Source organism: Notechis scutatus, chromosome 1 (assembly GCF_049901735.1).
Source record: "Notechis scutatus isolate UNSWTSFEM ecotype Mainland chromosome 1, rNotScu1.2, whole genome shotgun sequence".
Taxonomy (NCBI): Eukaryota; Metazoa; Chordata; class Lepidosauria; order Squamata; family Elapidae; genus Notechis; species Notechis scutatus.
Window position 1 is genome coordinate 127874003 of NC_142009.1, and position 22042 is coordinate 127896044.

The window sequence follows — 22042 nt, forward strand, 5'->3', positions numbered from 1 at the left end:
CTGTTCTTCATTTATCTGGAAGACATTAGGGACGAACAGGGCTGCAAGAAAGCTATTCTTACTTTAATCCTGGTTCTCATACCTACATAATAAATGCAATAATAAATACCTTTTGATGGTTTGACTTTGCATATGTTCACTCAAATTATCTTTGCCTATGCATATGCATGTGTATTTGTGTGTGTGCGTCCATATGCATGAACATGCATGTATGTGTCTACGTATATACCTATCAAGAGAGAGAGATATGTTTATATCTCCAATAAAACCTTCCCTCAAGAAGGAAAGGAATTGACTACAAGTGGTTTTCAACTTACTGTCAAAATTGAGCCCAAAATTTCTGTTGCTAAGCAAGACAATTGTTAAGTGAGTTTTATTTCATTTTACGACCTTTCTCACCACAGGTGTTAAGTGAATCACTGTAGTTGTTAAATTAGTCAATGTGTTGTTAAGTGAATCTGGCTTCTCCGTTCACTTTGCTTGTCAGAAGGTCGCAAAAGTTGATCACATGACCCCGGGGACACTGCAACCGTCATAAATATGAGTCAAATGCGAAGCATCTGAATTTTGATCACATGATCATGGGGAGGCTACAATGGTCATAAGTGTGAAAACTAATCATATATCACTTTTTTTTAGTGCTATTGTATCTTTGAACGGTCACTAAATGAATTGTTGTAAGTCAAGGACTTCCTGTATCATTTTCCTGAACTAGAAACTGAGAATCATCCAATGGGAGGACATTATAGTCAAGGTCAGGAGCAGCTTTAAAGTTCAACGCCCTCTAAATATGTCCAAAATGAGGGACACTGCTGTGAATGTAGAACTGCTCTTTTGAATACAGAATTGAGTGTTTTGAATTTGTAATCGTTCATTTTTTTAAAAAAATTCACAAAGGAAAACATCTTGATGTCTTAAAACACACATAGGCCTTTTGTGGGATTCCGGTTTAAATCTAATGACTGTGAAAATTCAGTATTAATACACGGTAACATGCCTGCATGAAATATTTTTTTTAAGCCGCTGAGTAATATGTTAAACAGTTTGAATGTAACTAAAATAAAACTAGTGATTAAACTAAAGTAGAAAATAAAGGTAGTTGTCCACTTGCAACCATTTGTTTAGTAACCATTCAAAGTTTGAACAGTACTGAAGCAGGTAATATCATCAGTGCTTGTAAGGAATACTATCCTTACTATCACTGATGATGCTACCTAGTTTGGGTAATAAACATCTGCGGAAAACAGCCAAGCTCAGAGAACACCAAGAAAACCTCAAATGAAAGGTGTTTAGGATTAGGCTGTAAGGCAAAAACAGCTAAAAAGAAGAGAAAATAAGACAGGAATTTGACACAAGAATAATTTGCTCATCCAGCAACCGATTCTAATCGTTTCTTGCAAATTAGCCAAATTGCAATTAAAGCAAACCAGTGCTAAGCATGATGTGTGTAGCAGTTTTATAATGGGACAATCTTTTTTTAGTGAAGGCTAAACTCAGTGTTTATAATCCAGTTGTGAACTGTTATAGAGTTCAGGTTCAGCAGCGTAATGTCTAGGAGTACTAATGTCTTCCTGGACATCTCTTTTCGCACCTTCCACGTTATACCTATTTTACTGGGCTTACAGCATTTTAAACATGAAATATGTATAATGTTCAAGAAATATTTAACATTACCTTGGTATTTTTTTAAAAAAGTAAAATGTTAAAAAGTCAAATGAAAGTTTGTAGCACCTTCTTTCTTTTGAGGAGGCCTCCAAAAGATCCCAAGCATTATTAGAAATTCAAAACAATATTATTATTAACATCTATTGTTGGATCAAGCCACATTGTCCCACATGTGTTGTTACCGAATTGCCAGTTGGGTGCATTTCGAAGATTCACAAATATGGAGATGCTTTCATCCGAGCAGCTGGTATTTAAGGCACAGTGATTCCAGAGCCTAAGAACTATCTCAGGGCCACAAGAAGAAGTAGCTACGTGGCATATAAAGATGTCAGATCTTTATGCATATACCTTAGCTGAGTTTTGCAAAATTATTTCTTGAGTTTCTGATGAGTGGAGAGTGACCTCTTTGGTGTGGACTTTCAGTGTCTAGAAAATTTCCTTCACTTAAGTCTTTTTGGTAGGATGGTTTGTCTTTTCTTCTGACCGAGGAAAGCTGAAAAGAAATCATATGTCAAATGGGTACTGTGGGAGCATATCCAAGTGACTTCTTGATCATGGTTTTGAGGAGCAGTCAAGAAAAGTATCTGATTTCCTTACATCACATCCACAGAGTATGGTTGTTTTTGTTGGAATTATAATACAGATTTGATGAAAAGTTAAGAGGAGTACCATAGATTGAAAGAAGAATCTAATAAACAGTCCTGGACCAAACAAAATCTAAATCAGGGGTGTCCACCCTTGGAAACTTTAAGACTTGTGGACTTCAACTCCCAGAATTCCCCACCCAGCCATGGGAATTCTGGGAGTTGAAGTCCACAAGTCTTAAAGTTTCCAAGGGTGGACACCTCTGGTCTAAATAGTCCCTTGAGGTTTTGATCAACAAAGAAAAACAAATGTACATTATGCATATGATGCAAGCAGATTATTATATTTTTTACAAAATGATAGATTAGCAAACAAAAAAAAACTTTATTGACTTATACTGGATCGCCAGGCCAAGCCTGCTTCCTTTAGCTATCGCACCGATAAAAGTACACCCAAACTACCGTATTTGCCGGCTTATAAGATGACTGGGCGTATAAGACGAGCCCCCAACATTTCCACTCAAAATATAGAGTTTGTTATATACTCGCCGTATAAGACGACCCCCACTTGGAGGCATGTTTTTCAGGGCAAAAAGTCATCTCATACGCCGCACATACGGTAAGTTGTAACACTTGGGGTATTCTGGATATAATTCTTGATTGACACCCCGCCCCTTTCCCCCAAACTTACAAAGCCACCAAAATGCTTTTAGAGAGGCAGCCGCCTTTCTCAGGCTGGCACTCAATTCCTCTCCCTTTCTTTGTGACAGCCCCGCGTGCGTGCCATCGGGACTCCAAGGGTGGGGGATAGACAGCTGCCAACTCTCTCTCTCTCTCTCTCTCTCTGTGTGTGTGTGTGTGTGTGTGTGTGGTGTGGAGGGTAATTCGGCTATCTCTGGCCTCCGCTCGGTTTTAAAGTCGCTTGGCCGGTTCCCAAGTCGCAGCGCGCTGGCCGGGAGACGCGGCGCCGGGTGGCAGCTCGGTGCAGGGGAGGCGGATCTTTCTCTTTAAGTGAGGAGGGGACAAGAGGAGGGATGGGACGGGACAGGGGGTGGGAGGAGGTCCTCGCCTTCTTCCACCGCCCACCGGACCCTTTTCTTCCCAAGGGGACCCTGGAAAGCAGCTCAGGAGCCGGGTGGCCCTGCCCAGTGGGGTCCCATCTCAGGAACTTCCCGAGGACACCCCCGCCCCAAGCACAGCCCTCCCGGTCTTTCAAAGAGGGAGGAGAAGCGGGAGGAGCAAATTGCCGCCCCCGCCCCGCTGCCCAGAAGGAGGGGCGCCACAGTCCACCCCACCACCTTCTCCCTCCCACTCCCGGGCCATTATGCGGCTCGGGGCTGGCTGGGCGGCGGCCCCGCCAGAGACCCTCCCGCTCCACCCCCACCCCACTTCCAGATTGGCCTCCCCAAGCGCCCCGAGCCGGGCGGAGGGTGGGGGGTGGGTGGGGGGAGGAGGAGGAAGAGAGACTCCGGCTGGGCTTGAAGGGGCTTCGCAAGTTGCGAGCCCCGCCCGTCGCTCTTGCACCGGTGACAACGTATTTACCGGCGTATAAGACGCACCCCCCCACTTGGAGGCATGTTTTTCAGGGCAAAAAAGTCATCTTATACGCCGGCAAATACGGTAATATTCATTCATGACACTGCATGCTTTCAGAACTGGAAAGTGACTTACCTCTTTAGAACTGAGTGCTTCATTTTCAGGAATAGGCACAATTGGATGAGTGGTCTGCAAATGGACATGTCAAGAACATCAAAAGGCAACCAAAATAGCCATATATGGCATAATAATGGCATAACATTTTTTAAAAAAAGCACTTGGCAAATTGAAAACTAAAGGCCAGTACAATTCGCTTCTAACATCCTCATTATGAATGGCTATCTGAGGACTTATTGATGATGTTATCAGGAAAATGCCAGATGGTGTATTTGTGCAGGCAGCAGATTAGAGTTTTTGGAACTGTGTCTCCTTATGTGCAGAAAGAAACTGTGTCTCCTTATGTGCAGCAATAGTTAACATTGATTGAAAAAAGGACATTATTTTTCCTTTCATTGTGAAAGTGTCTAAACAAGAAAAGGTAAAAGGTAAAGGTTTCCCCTGTCCAGTCATGTCCGACTCTAGGGGGCAGTGCTCATTATTTTCTAGCCAAGGGAGCCAACATTGTTCAAAGATGCTTCTGTGGTCATGTGGCTGGCATGACTATACACGAGGTACATGGAATGTAGTTACCATCCTACTGAGGTGGTACCTATTTATCTATTCACATTTGCATGCTTTTGATTGCTAAGTTGGTAGGAGCTGGGCCAAGAACAGGAGCTCACCCCATCATGCAGTGCTTGGATCTCGAACTGCCGACCTTCCGGTCGACAAGTCCACCATCTTAACCGCTAGGATACAGTGCCCCTTTAGATCTAAGCAAGAAGCTTTTCCCTGAAAGACAACAGAAACTGAAAAGAAATAACATGCACTTTAGGATCCTGAAGACCCTTCATGCAAGACATTGACATCGATGTCACCCTTCTTCGATAGTCAAGCCAATTTTATTTTCACTCATTTGAAAGCTAGGCTCCAATTGCAATACTTCTGTGTGTGATTTCTGATCCCGAAGTTTTGTGAGGTCTAGATGTGAGAGGCTGTTTTCCAATTTATCAGCACTCTTGCTTCATCCCATCCTGGCTGCTTGAGTTTTGAACCTTTATAATAGATTTCACAGGGAACCTAGCCAACAAATCTGATCTTAACCTTAAACCTTCTAAGTCTCTTTTACATTCCCTGGTGTTGTTGGTTTTTTTAAAGATGCTTCTAAGAACTGCTGAATTGATTTCTCCTGCTTTTATAACTAATATTTATCAATGTCTTGCCTCGTCTGTTTTTCCAGTGTTTTGGACTCATGTGAACTATTATTTTCTCACTCACAAATATACACATGTTGACGATCAAGCTGTAATCTACATGCCTAGTTGCTGTTATTTGGGAGAAAAATCTGGCTGTAAAGTACAGCTCAGGAGATGTATTTGCAGGAGATAAAAGGCAAGAGAAACTTCTAGAGCAGTGTTGAAGAAAGGAACAGACCAATCAAGCATTGGTAAGAGGCCATATTATGGATTACATCATGGGAATAAGAATAGCAAAATGTTGTTATCCACACATAACCACCCATCCATCCTGTTTAAGGTGACCCATTCCCTGCTGGGAAGTAATCACAAGACTATCTGCAGGTTGTTATGAAGACGACTCTAGGTATCTAATGGATAAAATTGCTCAGATCCACTGAGGTGCTAAGATCCTGTTGATGTGATCAAGGCATAGATCTGTTTGGTTATGTGGAAAATGCTTGGATCTGTGTCTCTTGGGGGAGTGGACAGAACATGCTATCCAGTCACCTGCTTATTTAAACGATGTCCCTCCTGATCTGCTAAGAGGTGGCATGTGGTTAAATCCATGCAATAGTAAATTTATCCTTGAGAAGAGGATTGTTTCAGTTGGCTTGAAGGAGGCAATGGTTGTTGTGGTTCACTGGCAGCTGGTGCAGACAGCAGCAGAATTGGACAGTGAGGAAGAAAGGGAACTAGTCAGGGAGTCTGGAAAGGACTTGGACAAGGGTCCTGCATCTGATGCAGGGATGGGGCCAGGACCATCTGGAAGTGGGATGCTGCTTTTGGAGTCTTCAGAGTCTGGCAACAGCAAAGCAGAGGACCCAGGGGAGTCTGTTCCCAGTGCGTGTGCGCGGAGAGCTGCTAGAAGGCAAGAGCAGCTGAAACAGAAAGGGTGACTTGGGGATAAGGCTGGGAGGTGATTGCCCCTCCCATAAGAGGTAAAAGCCAGACCTCAATGACCAAAGCTTTGCAGGAATCAAAGTAGTTCGATAGATTCTGAGCCTTCTTTGAAGCTCTATGTCCTCTGGTTAATTTTTTCTGGTACTTCAGTTGATTTCTGTTATACTTCTGTTTTTGGCAACATTCCACAGCACTGAAAGGAGTGTGCTTATCTTGGGGAACTGTTTATAATTAGTTCTGAGTGGGAATGCACGTAATTCCCAGTGTTGCAATAAAATAGATTTTGCTTTTAAAACAAGTTTGATATTAATTCCGTTTGACGAAACTGGGTCAGAACAATGGTGTCCTCACTTGCCCTCAAGAAGCCATCATTGGATTCCATGGTTCTAGATAATTTTTATCCAGAAAATATGAAGAATGTGGTCAGATTACAGTTCCAGACAGCCTGGAAGAAATGAATTACCTGGACTCATTTCAATTGGGTTTCATGTCAAAGCATAGTAGGGAATTAGCATTAATCACACTTGTTGGTGAGCTCTGGTAGAGCTGGGGCAAGGATGGTGCAATCCTCCTGTTTTTTTCTTATATCTCAGCAGTTTCAATATACCAATCATGGTATTCTTCTAGACCATCCATGGAGTTTAGGAGTGCTGGTGCTGGAATGTTTTTTCTTTCTCTGTGGTCAGTTCCAAATGTTGACAGATGTCAAGAAATGTAACTTGAAGCCACCAGGTAGTGAGATACCTCAGGACTTAACGCTCTCAAATCTTCTTCTTAACTTCTAAATGAAACCCTTCAGCAAAGTCATCTGTTGATATGGGATCAGGTACCATCAGTATGTTAATGGTTCTCAACTAAACATTATAATCCCTGGTCATGCAAATAAGATGATTGAGATCATATCTCAACCCTGGAGATTGTTCCAACCTGGGAAGACAAATTCACCATGGTGAGACTGGGTAGCTATGATTGCATGATTCTTTTGATGTCAGTGAATTTTCAATTTTGTTTCTAAATGGGGTGGCACTTCTCCATTCAGAACCAGAACAGTGTAATCCTGGCTCCTGTTCAGTGAGCAGGTGGCAACTTGGCCATGAGAACCTTCACAAAGAACCCTCTGGTGTCCAAATTGTGCTACTTCCTGGGTCAGAAGTCCATTTTCATAGTCACTCATACCTGGTAACCCCACATATAAATTATTGCAATGTTGCCCTTGAAGAACACTTAAGAACTACAGCTGGTTCAGAACATAGCAGAATAAGAAGTGCACCTCAGAATAACCCTGATAGTCTAGCTGTAATGGTTACCAGTGAGCTTCTGGGTGCAATTCCAGATGTCAGTTATTATCTACAAAACCTTTCATGGCACGGCTATCTGAGAGATCACCATTTTTGCATAATTTCTGCTTGCCCCATAAAATCCAACAAGACATGCATGCTCCATGTTAAAGAAAGTCATCTGCTGGGCCCAAGGAGTGCATATTTTCTGTTGCAGCACTTTCTTTCTAGAGCAGGGATGTCCATACTTGGCAACTTTAAGACTTGTGGATTTCAACTCCCAGAATCCCCTCAGTCAGCATGGCTGACTGGGAGTCTTAAAGTTGCCAAGTTTGGAGACTTCTATTCTAGAGTAACATCTCACCAAGAGTTCAGACTGTCCCAACTCTGCAAATCTTTATATGGTATTTTAAAAACTGGATTCCCGCCCCCTTACTTCCAAAGTTCTGGGATAGCTTGGCAGTGTGCCCAGTTGATCTGCAGTGTTTGCCTCATTCAGGTGTATGTTGTATTTATTTTGTCTATATTGTAGGTATTATATTGGTTATAATTGCATGCCACCTAGAGTCAATGTTGAGTTGGGCAGCCATATCAATCTAAATTTTAAATCAATCAATCATATTTCTTAATGCAGATTTATATACAGGAATAAAACTAATGGAAATTCCTCATAACCTGGCTCAAAAATAGCAAAGTCACAGCCAAACATAAGCAGCAGTAATTTCATTGAGAATAACAGGGATAAATGAGAATAAATTTCATCTGGAATACAATTGAATATACTATTCAATTATTATACTAATAATGCAATAGTCACGGTTTGGAGGCTCAGAGCTGAAGGGGATGGTCTCAAGTTATTATTATCAGAATAGAAGCATAAAGATTTAACTAAGTTTGACCCAACAAGGTAATAAATAAATACAATATAATAGGTTATGATTCGCCATAACATAGGCTAACGTATAGTTTGTGGTTTATTATATTCTTTATTTACTTGCCTAGAGTTAGTATTTTCAAGTATAGCCACAATATTAGATAGCTAAAGCACAGCCATGTTGACCAATTTGTGACCCCTGGACATACCAGCTTTTGACTGGAGATACATACCAAGTACAGAATTGTACAGAAAACAAGATAAGGGATGAGATATGAGGGGGGTCGATTGCTTAGCAAATTCGGGTGATAATAAGGGCTTAACTAACTTTATACATTTAGGGCTAATAGTAGATAATACATGGTCGGAAAGCATGGGACTGAACCAGGCCTATCAACTGGGTCCGGCTAGGAAGGACCTGCAGCAGGTGAGAAGTATGTATAAAATATGCTGAGATCTGTAACTCAGGGTGGGCTTCTGTTACTATTACCAGAAAAGTCTCACCACTCTTTGCTTTCTAATAAACATTACTTCTGATTGATCCAAGTATTGTGTGGATTTGTTACGCACAGAACCTAAGACATTGCTGTTGGATGGGGCAGGCGCTTTTTATTGTTATTCATATTTTTATGTTCTTTTCATCACTGATCTAGTTATTTGGGGTGCTGTGTTTGTATTTTATTGGGGGGGGGGTGTTATGTTTGTTTTTATTACCTTAAATGGCCAGAAATCCTTACTGCTTTGGCAGTATGGAAATATGCCCACCAAACAAAGAAATCCTCTGCAGGCCTGTTTTTTTCCTAGATAAACTACACTGAAGTAATTTTTTCCCCAAATAAATTATTATGAATCTTCAGGGACATGGTCTCCAGATAGGTAAGCAAGAAATCTAATTACACATGTGACAAAAGAAAGGCCTGGACAGCCTTATAAGTATGGTTAAAATTGAGAAGTAGGAGAAGAAAAATAGGAACAAAAGATAAAAGAAAGGACAAGGTGACTACAAAAGCTTAGGAAAAGAACAGGGAGTCCTCTTTAACAATCAGTGCAGGAGAGAAAAATATTGCTGAATTTTGGAGATTAAAAAAAATCCATTTTAAGGACTGAGGTAAATTCCAGTTGCTTGAAAACTGTATTTAGATAATTTCTACTACTAAATATAATTACAGTTCGTTGGCGAGGGAAAGTAAAATCTAATGATGATGATGAAGAGAGGGAGGGAGGGAGAGATCTTACTAGAGGCAACTAAGCAGCTTACAGACATTTAATTAAAATATATATAGAACATTAAAACAATGCAGCATTTGCACTATGCTCTTCTCTGTTTCTGAACTTATAATATCTTCTGCTGAGCTCATGTGGGCTTGTTCCCATCTTTGATTAAGATGATGCTTGGAAACTCCTGTAACAGAGAGAGTTTGTCATGACTCAATGAAATGCAGAAACATGATCAAATTAATTATGTATAAATCAAGCATGGTCCAAAAGACAATGATTTCATAAAAATGTATCAAAATGGTAAACACTGCTTTAGATATAGAGCAGGCTTCAGGTTCTTCAAAATTGCAAAAGAGTTTCCAAATGGAAAGAAATGCCTGGGAGAAGAAACATTTGGAGCAACTATATGACAGGAAAGTGATAATGGCATCCAACTGTTAACCCGTGGAAATTGCTGGAACATTTTCTATGAGAAAAGCCAATTAAAAAGCTGATGAAGATCAAATCGAGACTTTTCTCCTGTCAGGACATGCAGATGTCATACAGTGCACAATTATTCCCTGTCAAAGTTCTGCACAAAGCAGAATCATTGAATGTAAGGATTCAAGATCTTCTGCTCCAACCCCCTGCCAATGCCAGTAATCCATTACTGCAAATACAATCTGCTTTTTTAAAAGAAAGAAAGAAAGAAAGAAAGAAAGAAAGAAAGAAAGAAAGAAAGAAAGAAAGAAAGAAAGAAAGAAAGAAAGAAAGAAAGAAAGAAAGACAAACTAGATAATAAATGTGCAGACATTCAACAGCCAACTTCAAATGTCCACAAAGAATACTGAAGAGCATAGTAAAATGTTACAGAGGTAGTCATGCCAAGAAATCAACTCTGAACATGCTGGCATTATCCCTGATGCGTAATGGCACTATAGATTAAACTCAAATGGACAAAATTGATGTACTGGTAAAAGTCATAACAAAATCTGTTAATGAAGAGCTTAATTCTCTAGAAACATGCTGCTTGCCTAATGAACTATGCATTAACACAGAAGGAAAATGGATGGATTTCTTTCTCTTTTTTCCCTCGTCAAAATTTCACAATGACACCACATCACCAACATCCTATCTTTCTGCAAAATGTCTAGCATGGAATTCACAGGAATAATATGACACAGCTGACAAATAGTTTAGTCAATGAAATTAAACATACGTTTCAGCAATTTGTACCACTCAGGACATATTTCTAGCTGTAAGGCCTAAGGCTACAAAACATTGTACAAGCCAGTAACTGCTGTTCTCTCAATTTAACAAATTCAATACCGATGTTCTAACATTCCTTTAATCCTGTTCTAGCATTCCTTTAACCTTCTTGAAAAGAGCCCAAATGACAAGACATAGGCTAAAATACCAAATGAAATATTTTGCACACATTACCGTGTTTCTCATATAATAAGGCCGGGTCTTATTTTTTTGAGCCCTGAAAAAATGGCTAGGCCGTCTTTTCTCGGGGTGACTTAATCCCCCCTTGCATCTTCAGGCGGGCGGGCAGCGATGGCTTGGATGTTGACCTCGGCGTTGGTGGGACACTTCGTATCGGGGGTCAATGCAGGCAGCACCATATCCGGGTGTGCAACAAAAGTACTTCCTAACAGCAAGCCCCCCACCATTCCCCACCATTTCACATGTTTTAATATAGGCCTTAATATGGGGAGGGGCTTAATTTCATTTCATGCCTATAAAACATGCTGGGACTTCCTATTGGGGAGGCTGTATTGTTGGAGAAACAGGGTATATAAATGCCCATTTTGTTCAGTTTTTGAGTAAGCAACATTATAAAATTTCAGAAAGGGAATAAACGCATACGTTATTTGGTGGGACTAAAGACATTTTTAAAACGTGAAAATAAAAATGCAGCAAACCTTGCAAAGCATGGTTGCTTCCCTCGCATCTATACACCAGTTGATATATTGCTATTTATGTTTTAAACTTGCTACCTTTCTGTTTTTGAGGATATCATTGACTGCATACAGCCATGGCTTTCACAATCCTTCCACCTCTCTCTCCAGTTTGTTCTTCTTCCATATATTTGTTCTGGAAATCAATCTTTATTCATTCTCTGGCCAAGAAACCTGGAGACAGTGAGTTCTAGTCCCACTTTAGCCTGAAAGCCAGCTGGGTGACTCTGGGCCAGTCTCTCTCTTAGCCCAACCCACCTCACAGGATTGTTGTTGTAAGGGAAAAGAGGAAGAAGAAGGATCTTAGGTTGAGTTACTTGTAAATAATAAGGCAGAATTTTTTAAAAATCTAATAAATACTTCTTTAACACTCAGTTTTGTATTTTGTTCTTATTCACTCAGCAGCCATTTATTCTTGGGTCCCTCTTCCTGTTTTGCTATGCACACTTTTTAAACCATCTGTTATGATTCTATCAGACCCTTACTCCCATATCAGAGCATGGTCAAAACCACAAAGTTATACGCAGCCATTTTTGTTTATTTCAACAAACATTCATTTAGCAATATATTGCTAAACAATATAATTGTAAAATGGAATTTAATCTTTTATGGTTAATTTCTAATCAAATACACCCCCAACACCTTACAGTAATTATTTTGTCCAGTTAAAGATGCTGCATTTCTGTACCAGTCTTTATTTTATTTCTTTTCTCCTTTTGCCTCTTTGTTTGCTCCTTTTTTTAAAAAAAATAATCAATTAAAAAAATAAATAAACAAAGAGTAATTTCCCTTTCACATTTAAGACAAATTATTTCATTCTTATTTGATTGGGAAGCAGGGAAACATTTCAACTCTACACATTAATGTTATTATTTTAAAATAATTTAACACAATTTTCTTAAAAATAATATAATGCTATATTTACACAAAAGGATTAAAAAATATTCCTCCTAAGAAAGATTAAAGATGAAAAACTCATACCCAATTATAATATTTTTGCATTTCAAACAGAGGTGGTATTCAGCAGGTTCTGACCAGTTCTGGAGAACGGGTAGCAGAAATTTTGAGTAGTTCAAACAAAGACCACCTCTGACTGAAGATTTTACAATATCCTTCCCCTGCCACTCCCACCAAGCCATGCCCAAGGAACCAGTAGTAAAAAAAAAATTGAATTCCACCACTGATTTCAAAACACTGGCGTTTTCAGAAACTGATTTTAAGTTTATTATGCACTTGGATATTCTTCTAAAATGGTAAGATGGGATAAAATGTTTTGCAAAAAATAAATGAAGACGTTAGATGCGAAGATAATAAAAAGCATTTTTAACTGCCTATCTATTGTTAACATGTCATGCTGGCTGGTCTTTTGACTGGGGACAGATAATTCCTGCAGGTGGATACATGAATCAACCTTCAGACTGGAAATATTCAAAGCTTGACCTTTTCCAAAGATGGCTGGCTCAAGGCCACTTGACTCTTAACTGATGGAAGCTAATCCAAGCCAGTTCTATGGAAAAACTGCTTTAAACTTAACTTGAAATGAAACTGATTTTAAAAACTGATTGTAATTTTACACGACTAGTTTGTAATACAGGTGAAACTCAAAAAAATTAGAATATCGTGCAAAAGTTCATTTATTTCAGTAATGCAACTTAAAAGGTGAAACTAATATATGAGATAGACTCATTACATGCAAAGCAAGATAGTTCATCTCAATTATGACACATCATGGCTTGACCTATCTTGCTTTGCATGTCATGAGTCTATCTCATATATTAGTTTCACCTTTTAAGTTGCATTACTGAAATAAATGAACTTTTGCACAATATTCTAATTTTTCAAGTTTCACCTGTAACAGGAATCCTTGCAGAATCTTGAAACAGTAATCTTCAGAATTAAGATATAAAAAGCAATGAAAAATGCTTGTCTGAACTAGACAGACCACAATGGTCATTTTGCTCAGCAAATCTTGCTCCCTAGTGGTAGAAAAGTACACAATGCATTTTTGGCTGGTTAGCTCAGGCATTTGAACAAGCAAGAGGAAAAAAGTAAGATGCTCAACTGAATAATTAAGTTAAAACCTGGCTATTTCAGTGAGGCTGAAAAAAAGCAATCCTTCCTAAAAACGCTGCAAGCTAATCCAAGATAACAGTGAAATTGTAACAATAATATATGACAAAAACTCAGATGATTTCCATATAAATGGTAAAAGTCCAGTTATTTTAGTCTCCTGAAACTAGAGAGAATGGGCCCAGTAGAAAGTAAGGCAAACTCGTATTGCACTAATTGATCAGACACAAGTGTGTCTCAATTTTTTGGCCCATATGCTCAAGTCTGTTTTTGGCACTGAAACTAACTTTATTACTATAATGGATTGAACTTACACTCTACAGTCGCCAAGCAGAATTATCATTTCCATAGTAAAAATTTCCTATTCTGTTACATTTAATTATGATTTAAGTTATTACCTTTATTGTCAGAGTATAGATGTGTACAATGAGATTGGCTAATAATGTTTCCCCAAAAAGTACTTCTCATTGTCAGCAACTCAAAGTTGCCTTCCATACTTCTGAGATTGGTAAAATGAAGACCCAGACTATTAGGGGCAATAGACTGATTCAGTAAACTGCTTACAGTGGGCTGTAAAGCACTATGAAGCAATAGATAAGTCTATTGCTGTTGCTATTCCTCCCTTCCTCCCTTCCTCCCTTGTATTTCTATACAAATACAAATCTGTCTGACGATAATATTGTCTCAGAAAAAAACTGACTCTATCCTGAGACTTCTGTCTTATTTCCTTGGAAGATTTACACTTTCAGATGAACTATTTAAGAAGATTCTCAGTAATCCAGGTAGAGCAGTTTAGAAGTTGAGTCATAGCAACTGTACTTGTTTGTTTGTTTGTTTGAAATGTTTCTATGCTTATCCAAGTAGCTTCTTCAGGTTAAACAGTGAAATATTTCAACCCAAAACGAAAAGAAATCTAGTTGCCATGACTCAACTTCTTTTCACTGTAGTTTATGATTGATAACCCTAAATACCAGTTTACAATAAGCTCATCTTTTTCCACACATAGAGGTTGGAAGGAACAGTTCAGATAGAGAAACCAAAATGTGTCATTTCGTGTTTTTAGGAAAGCTATCAATTGACCCCTAGTACTGCTTGTGAAAGGGAGACAGAAACAAACTTGTAATCTCTGTTGAAAGTTAGGGGCCGAGAAGTTCTCCTTTGAGAAGAAGGGGTTCAACAAATCTCTGACAGGCAAAGGTTTAATCTCTTGGCATCTTTTTTGTTGATCCTGAGAGCAGCACAAACCAGAGTTTTTAAATGCACTAATTCAATGGGACTAAGCTGGCCCTGTGAGATTAAGCCTATCTCAAACAGCAATTCTAAACATTTTTAGTGAGTGCAGTATCTACTTATTTCATCAGCTTTCCAGCACACTTTATGCATATGATAGAGAAGTGAATGGAAGCTTAAATCATAATAGTGATTATGGTTATTTAAAGTCCCATTGTATTTTATGTTATTTTGACTAGGGCAAACTATAAAAGCATATGTGTTTGACTCAGAGTATTGTTATGGCTAGTGTTATCTTTTAAACCCTGCACTAGCATCCAAAGGCATTTTAGAATACAGGTGTGGATTGATATCTTTTGAAAAGAACATTTGGTTCTGTCCTCAGGGGTCAATGTCCGACCGACACCGTCGTGAACACTATTTTCTGAGTTATGAACATCTTTCTCGCGCCGCCTCTAATAACCCTATGTGAGCTTTTGCAGGTCAGATAAGCTAACCGAAGCTTCTTTCATGAAAAATTATGAGGCAATCTGGGGGTGAGCTTTTCCAGGAAAGCCATTTCCAAAAGCTCACCGAGGACCTCTGATCGTCAAGAAGGAAGGCCCAGTTGTTTCCGGTACCGGTCTCCTCGGTGCCCAGCTGGGAAATGCCAGCACCCGGAAAGAGGAAAAAGGTTGGGGATTCCTGCTCTATGTAACTGGATTTCTTTCTTGAGTTATTGTATTTACATCTTTTCCTCTGTTTTTCTAACCCTAACCCTATGTGAATATCTTTGCATATTATTCAGATAATAACCCTGTGAAGTTTGGCTCTTCTGAGAAATAATTATCACAGAATCTGGAGGCTGAGCCTCTTTCAGAAAGCCAGTCCAAATAGTCAGAGGACCTCTGGATCAGTCAGAGAAGGAAGGAACCCATTTGTTTTCCGCTCACATAGATCTCCTTTCTGGAGGATGCTGGGGAGTAGGAAATGGGCAGCCACACAACAGAAAGAGGACTATCGTGTGCCAGGTGTTTTTAACTTATTTTTTCTAAAATCTTGCTCATAGGCTATTCAGAGAGCCAAGTGCTAAAGTAGGAATGGGGGCAGTCATTTGCTAGTTCTCCCTAAAGCCCAGAAGCTGCCTAGGTGGCCTTGGCACAAACGCTTCCTCACAGCCCAATCAGGACAGGGTTCTAAGGCAAGACAGCTGACAAACAAAAACCTTCATTACATCATGCACTGATAGCGTTGGTGTGAGAACTAGGCAGGGGCAGTCCAAAACAAGTGAACTCTGCAAAAAATTCAGGAAGAACAATAATCACTGTATGATTATGTTATTTGCATGGTGCACCTCTATTAAATGCCCACCAAGAGAAGCCCTGGACCAACTCCTCTGTGAAGGTCCATGCAGAAAGGAAATCCTGATAAATGATGCAGAATTAGGAAAGGAAAGGGGAAACTCTACCTGTTCGGTCTGAAGATCACTTCTTTCTTCCAAATACTTTCTGAATGGGTTTGGCTGGACAGGCTCTTCTTCTTCTTTTATTATTTTTGCTTTTACAGTAGTTGGTCGGATTACCCCAGGTTTTGTCTAGTAGTGAAGAGAGAACACGATACAGAAATATTAAATAAGTCAGAATATATAAAAGCACAACTATAATGACGTGGGAAAATACCCGAACAAAGCTGAATACCATATATATATGCCAGTTTGTATATATATTTCAGGTCATGGAAATCCTCAAACTGGCATGTTCACTGTTCCTATATGGTAAACCTTCTATGCTGGTACTAAAAATGAAGCACCTTAGCCCTGGGAAGCTTCAGTGTAGCATAATGGTTCACTGATTGGGCTTTAACTAGGGAGAGCCAGGTTCAAGTCCACCCTCAACCATGAAAACCTACTGCATGACTTACTATTAACTCATTGCTATCCCTCAGCCAGACCTACCTCACAGGGTTGTTGGAGGTATGCCTCCTTCAGCTCCTGGAGGAAAGGCGGGATATACATCTAATGAATAAATAAAGTAAAATGAAATATGTAATAGCTATAATGGTGCTTCCATGCATCATGCAGGTGGCTACCACTGATGGCCTGGGCATTCAAAAGAGGCTAAGTCAGACTCAGAACTATTAATTTATGGGAAAGATAATGAATAGAATCCTTAAAATATGAGAGCTTGTCTCTATCTCTCTAATTAGAATTTTACAATACAATAAAAGCAAGAAAAATAAAAAGTAAAGGTAGGAAACAAAAGTGGAAAAAAAGAAAACATAGACTTTCTCCTTCTTTCTGTCAAATATTTGCCATCTTGCTCTTTCCCTCTCCCTCTTTAACTCTCTAATCCCCAAATTTAAAAAAAAAAAATAAGTTCTGTATTTTCTTCTTTTAGCAAAACATTCATTGAAGTCTTCCGGTCATTTCAAAGGTTTGTCTTCTGTGAATGTTTATATCAACAGAAGCGCCTGAAACCTCAGTGTTTCTCTCTACCTCTAAGACGGCCCTTATTTGTACCCCCCAAATGTCATCCAGCAGTGCAACAGTGGAGAATACAATTGGATAAGAAGTGGAGGACAATATGTTTTGTCAGTGGTGGGATTCAAAAAATTTTTACTACCGGTTCTGTGGGCTTGGCTTAGTGGGCGTGGCATGGCTTGGTGGGCATGGCAGGGGAAGGATATTGCAAAAACTCCATTCCCTCCCCACTCCTGGGGGAAGGTTACCACTGGTTCTCTGAACTACTGAAAACTTCCACCACAGGTTCTCCAGAACTGGTCAGAACCTGCTGAATACCACCTCTGAGTTTTGTTTCCACAAACCATACTTTAGTTTTTAAGGAGACTAAACTCTACCACGAGCATGAGGCCTTATCACTCCTGTGGGAGTTTTGTTTTGCTTGTAAGATACACAGGTTAGGGCTTCTGCTAGAGTTTTGGTTACTATAGCTATCATAACTAATTATGGGTGATCAAGAATGATAAAAAGCGAATGAAGGCAAGTATATGTGTCCCAGGATAATGTTGCAGGATCCAATCTGAGTTGGTCACTGGGACCAGAGGTTTATTCTTCCAAGCTTTTGGGCGCCCGCTGGAGCCCATCATCAGATATTCTGGAGAGAGAGAAGTTGTCTGATGATGGGATCCAGCATGATCCTGAAAGCTTGCAAGAATCAGTCTTTGGTGCTGGTGACTGATTCAGATTGGATCCTGCGGTGATAAAAATATCTAATGTGGCCTTAGTGCCATAGGTTGCCCACTCCACGATAGCAGCTGGGGATGCCCCAAGTTCATTGCATTGCCATATTTAAGACTGGTCTGCTAAAGATTGTTAGTGAAAAAGTATCACAAGTCATCTCTTTCTTCCTTTTTTCTCTCCATCCAAAGCAATTGACCTTAGAGATCTTCTATCTAGTCCAACCCCCCCACCCCACAATACCATTTCAGATAAAGGGTTGTCTAATCTCTTCTTAATTACAGATGGCCCTACACATACAACCAGGTATATTGTTTCCAGCAGAGCCAATTTATTTGCTTTTGACTTGGCGCATTCTTTCTTCTTGGAGTTATGATATTAAGAGAAATATTTCCACAGGACTTTTTCAAATTAATGATAATTCATTGTGCCTGTTTTGATGCTACATCTTTATTGTTGGTTCTGCCGCAGTTTTGCATTTATGTGGAATTTTTATTCAAATCACATGGAGTCTGAGAATGTGATTCACTCAGTCACACAACCTAATTAATATTCTGAAGAGGATAGTAGTGAACTAGAAATGTACCTTATGTGTCCCAGTCACTGCAGGAGCCGTTAAGTAGAGGTTGGCCTGGAACAAAATATTTACGATATTAGCTCAGTGAAAAGGATCTTCCAATTAGATCAGGGAGAATTACTTATATTAAGAAGAGAGGATTCAACAGTACACACTTCTGTGTCCATTTTTGTGTTTTTTTATTATTTTGTTTTGACTTGGTTTTGAGCATTTCTTTTATCTTGAGAAAAAGCTACAAATGGGTGACTTTCAAGCAGAAAATGAACTGAGGGGCCAGCTGTTCTTTCTTTCCTTTTTTAATATAAACAAACAAAAATCATCATCATATTGTAGAACCACTTGAGATGTAAGTAAAGGTGCTAAGAAGAAGTATGCTCACTAGCAATCTAAAGTATTCATAGTATTTACCTAGTATTTAGATTATAGACACACTAGCGATGAAATCTATTTAATAGAAGCTTCCACATTTGTAGCAAATAACCTACAATTGCATATGTCTTGCACAATGATAGCGATATTTCAGCCGAGTGACAGAATAATCACTTCCATGCTGGTAACTGATCACAGAGGACTGGCATAACGTAGGCAGACCAAAGTTTGATATTTCTCTTTTTTTACTTTTATTGACTAAGCTATATAGAACAAAAATAAACCAGCTTTTATTGTTTCTCCTTGGAACTGTCCCTCAGAAAAGTCAAGAAGCCAGATTATAAATAGGATGACTATGAGATTCATTTTACAACCCTCTATTTTGAGAGTACTTGAACGTGCAGACCACATTTGATGTAAAGATATGAATAAGAAGTCTTTTTATAAAATTAACAGTGCTTGTATGCTGGATTTTCTGATGTTACCTAAACATGGAACATTAACCTACCTTGAAATAGTCTTCACTTAACAATGGTAATTGGGACTGGCAACTCCATTTCTAAGTGACCTGGTCATAAATGTGACATCACATGACCATGCCAACTCACAATGACAGTTGTGGCAGTTCCAGTTGTCATCATTCAGTGAATCCTGCATGGTTATTAAGCACAATGTTTCATGGTCATCATTTGTGACTTCCTACCGTCTTCCCCATTGACTTTACTTGTCAGAAGCCAGCAGCAAAGTTTGCAAATGGCAATCATGTAACTGTGAGACAATGTGACCATTGTAATTGGACACCATGATTGCCCAAATTGCAATTATGGAACCACAAGGATGGTCGCAGTTATGAGGACCGGTCATAAATCTCCTTGCTAAGTGCTGTTATAATTTTGAACGATCACAAAAGAATGGTCATTCAATAGGAAAATCTACCGTATATATGATTGTCTGTTTTAACTCATCTTACCATAAGTACTTGAGTGCTTACATAGATGACCAAGGAATCAATAGTCCTGTATTTTGCTCCAATAAAACTATCTTGCTAGACTATTGATTAGTTACGGTACATTTGTTGGAAATAAGCATAGGGACACAGATGAATATAAATCATATTGTGTAAAAGTATGAAATAAAGATGGATTTGAGTAGGTTTATAATCATTATGTCATCCTGGAAAAAGTTGGTAAGAGTCGATAATGACCTGATGACATATAATCAATACTATAGTCATTATGAAATTTTACATTCTTTTCTCTTAACTTTCTTGTTGTCCACATTAACTCCTGATGACTACAGGAAGTGGCACAAATGGCTTCTAGAATTTCTCTTAGTTCCTATCCATCAATCATTTACTACAGTGATCCCCAACCTTTTCACTACAAAGCTTTACAATATAAATTAGGATTACTCTTTTTTTGTGATGCAAAACTTCAGACAACCACTCTGGGATAGCAAATCCACTCTGGGATAGCAAATTTATGTTTTTGCTGGTGTCTGGATTTTTGCAGCTCTGGTTCTAGATTTTTGTGGTAGCCCTAATGAGACTCTTTACTAATGTCTAATACAAAGTACATCAAAGAGAAATTAAAACCATTTATTTATTTATATTGATTTTTTTCACCTTGTTTTTTTAGCAGTTTGTTATAAGGGAAAATGCGGTTACTATCTTTTTGCTTATCTTTATTAAAATTAAGTGGGGTGGGGGAATCCAACTTTGTTTGAACATGTCTCCTCCACAGAAATTTATGATGACAGCTGCTGGGATAGAGATGAATAAAATCCAATACATTCCAAAATGTGCACATTCTTCATTTCTCGGAGATGGATTTCTGTCATTCAATCTGATAGAAGCAAAAATTATTGCAATCGCAACTCACAATGTCAATTTGAATGCAGTATTCTGGCTTCTAACAAAATCACGAAATGCTTTGATCAGATTTAATTCAGAATGAAAAAAAGAGAGAGAAAGAAATGCTATTCTCAGCTCTGCAAGGTCTCAGTCTAAATCACGGTTTTTTGGAGACTCACTTTAATTGTTCCATTATTGAAGGCAGAGTTCTCTACAATTGTTCAGAAATCATCTCAAAGGTGGAGTCCTGCTATTAAAAACAGATATGAAGACCATACTATGAAGATACTTACATATTTGGTTTCCCGACCAGCTGGCCTCTGTGGAACAGTGGACATCTGCAGGGAATCCAACAACGTTGTGTTAGAACAGTTTGGCATTGTGCAGAAACTTTTTTTTTTTTGCTAAATTGTTACATTTGGGCACTGCTGGAATTCATTTTCCTTTCTCACCCAACAGCAAAGACAGTAAGGAAGCTGTGCATTGAATTAGAGACGTGCAAGAGCAAACTGTGTTTGAACAAACCTATCCCTTAACTCACCTTTTAACGCATTTCACTTATCCTCATCTTGCTGTTATGCTGTTTTTAAATTTTTATGAGTTTTATTAAATATACAAAGGACGCAAAACACCAACATATCTGGTGGAAGTAAGAATAGTAATGTGACAAAGGCAACTAACTGCAAAGGGCTGCACCAAACCTTTTTGTAGAAGAACCTCCAAACTGAAGAAAGATAAGCAAACGAAAAACAGGCCTCTCTGAGTTCCAACAAAAACAGATATGTAAGCCTACCCTACCTCTTAAATCAACAGTTGATAAGTACCACATCTTATCTGACTGTGATTCTGACAAGCTCTCATCCTCTGATAAGTAATAGACAAAGACAGAGAAGTAGTCAGAAAGGAATCTGAGACTGGTGAACTGGATTCCAACCTGCTAGAGAACACAAATCTGTCCTTAGTTGCAAAATAACCCGCCTGCTTATGGCCCACAAGGTCATATCTATATATTGATCAGTTTTCAGAGGCCAACAAAAAGGTAGAAGAAAGAAAAAGGATTCCCTTTTAGGAGAAGGATTCCCTGAGTTTGTAAAGGAAGGTGGTGAGAATGCCAATAGAGGGCAGAAAACACACAAACGCGCACACACTGTGAAATACGATATTCTATGATAAAGACAATTCAAAGGTGAGGACTGAAGGGCTATTTGAAACATACGTACTACAACTGCAAAAAAAAATCTTGTTATACAGGTAATCCTTGACTTATGGCCACAACCGAGCCCAACATTTTTGTTAAATGAGACATTTGTTAAGTGAATTTTGCCCCATTTTACAACCCTTCTTGCCTCAGTTGTGAAATGAATCTGGCTTCCCCATTCACTGCAGTTATTCAGTTAGTAACCTGGTTGTTAAGTGAATCTGGCTTCCCCCATTG

The 22042-nt window shown here is 39.0% G+C and overlaps 1 protein-coding gene across 12 annotated transcripts in view; it reads right to left on the minus strand.

Annotated features, from left to right (window-relative positions):
• Window positions 1–1773: 1773 nt before the first annotated feature.
• MLIP (muscular LMNA interacting protein) overlaps window positions 1774–22042 on the minus strand; it is a 71644-nt gene continuing 51375 nt past the window's right edge. For 6 of the 12 annotated variants that reach the window (XM_087945782.1, XM_087945778.1, XM_026665248.2 and 3 more), the window contains 5 exons: window positions 20901–20945; window positions 18396–18440; window positions 16082–16207; window positions 3921–3974; window positions 1774–2158 (listed from right to left, as the gene is read on the minus strand). In XM_087945782.1, the coding sequence (XP_087801908.1) occupies window positions 2015–2158; window positions 3921–3974; window positions 16082–16207; window positions 18396–18440; window positions 20901–20945 (414 nt within the window). In that variant the 3' untranslated portion in view covers window positions 1774–2014. Of the gene's footprint in view, window positions 2159–3920; window positions 3975–16081; window positions 16208–16567; window positions 16628–18395; window positions 18441–20900; window positions 20946–22042 lie in introns of all 12 variants that reach the window. The other 6 variants (XM_087945775.1, XM_026665247.2, XM_087945755.1 and 3 more) reach the window with 2 other exon arrangements.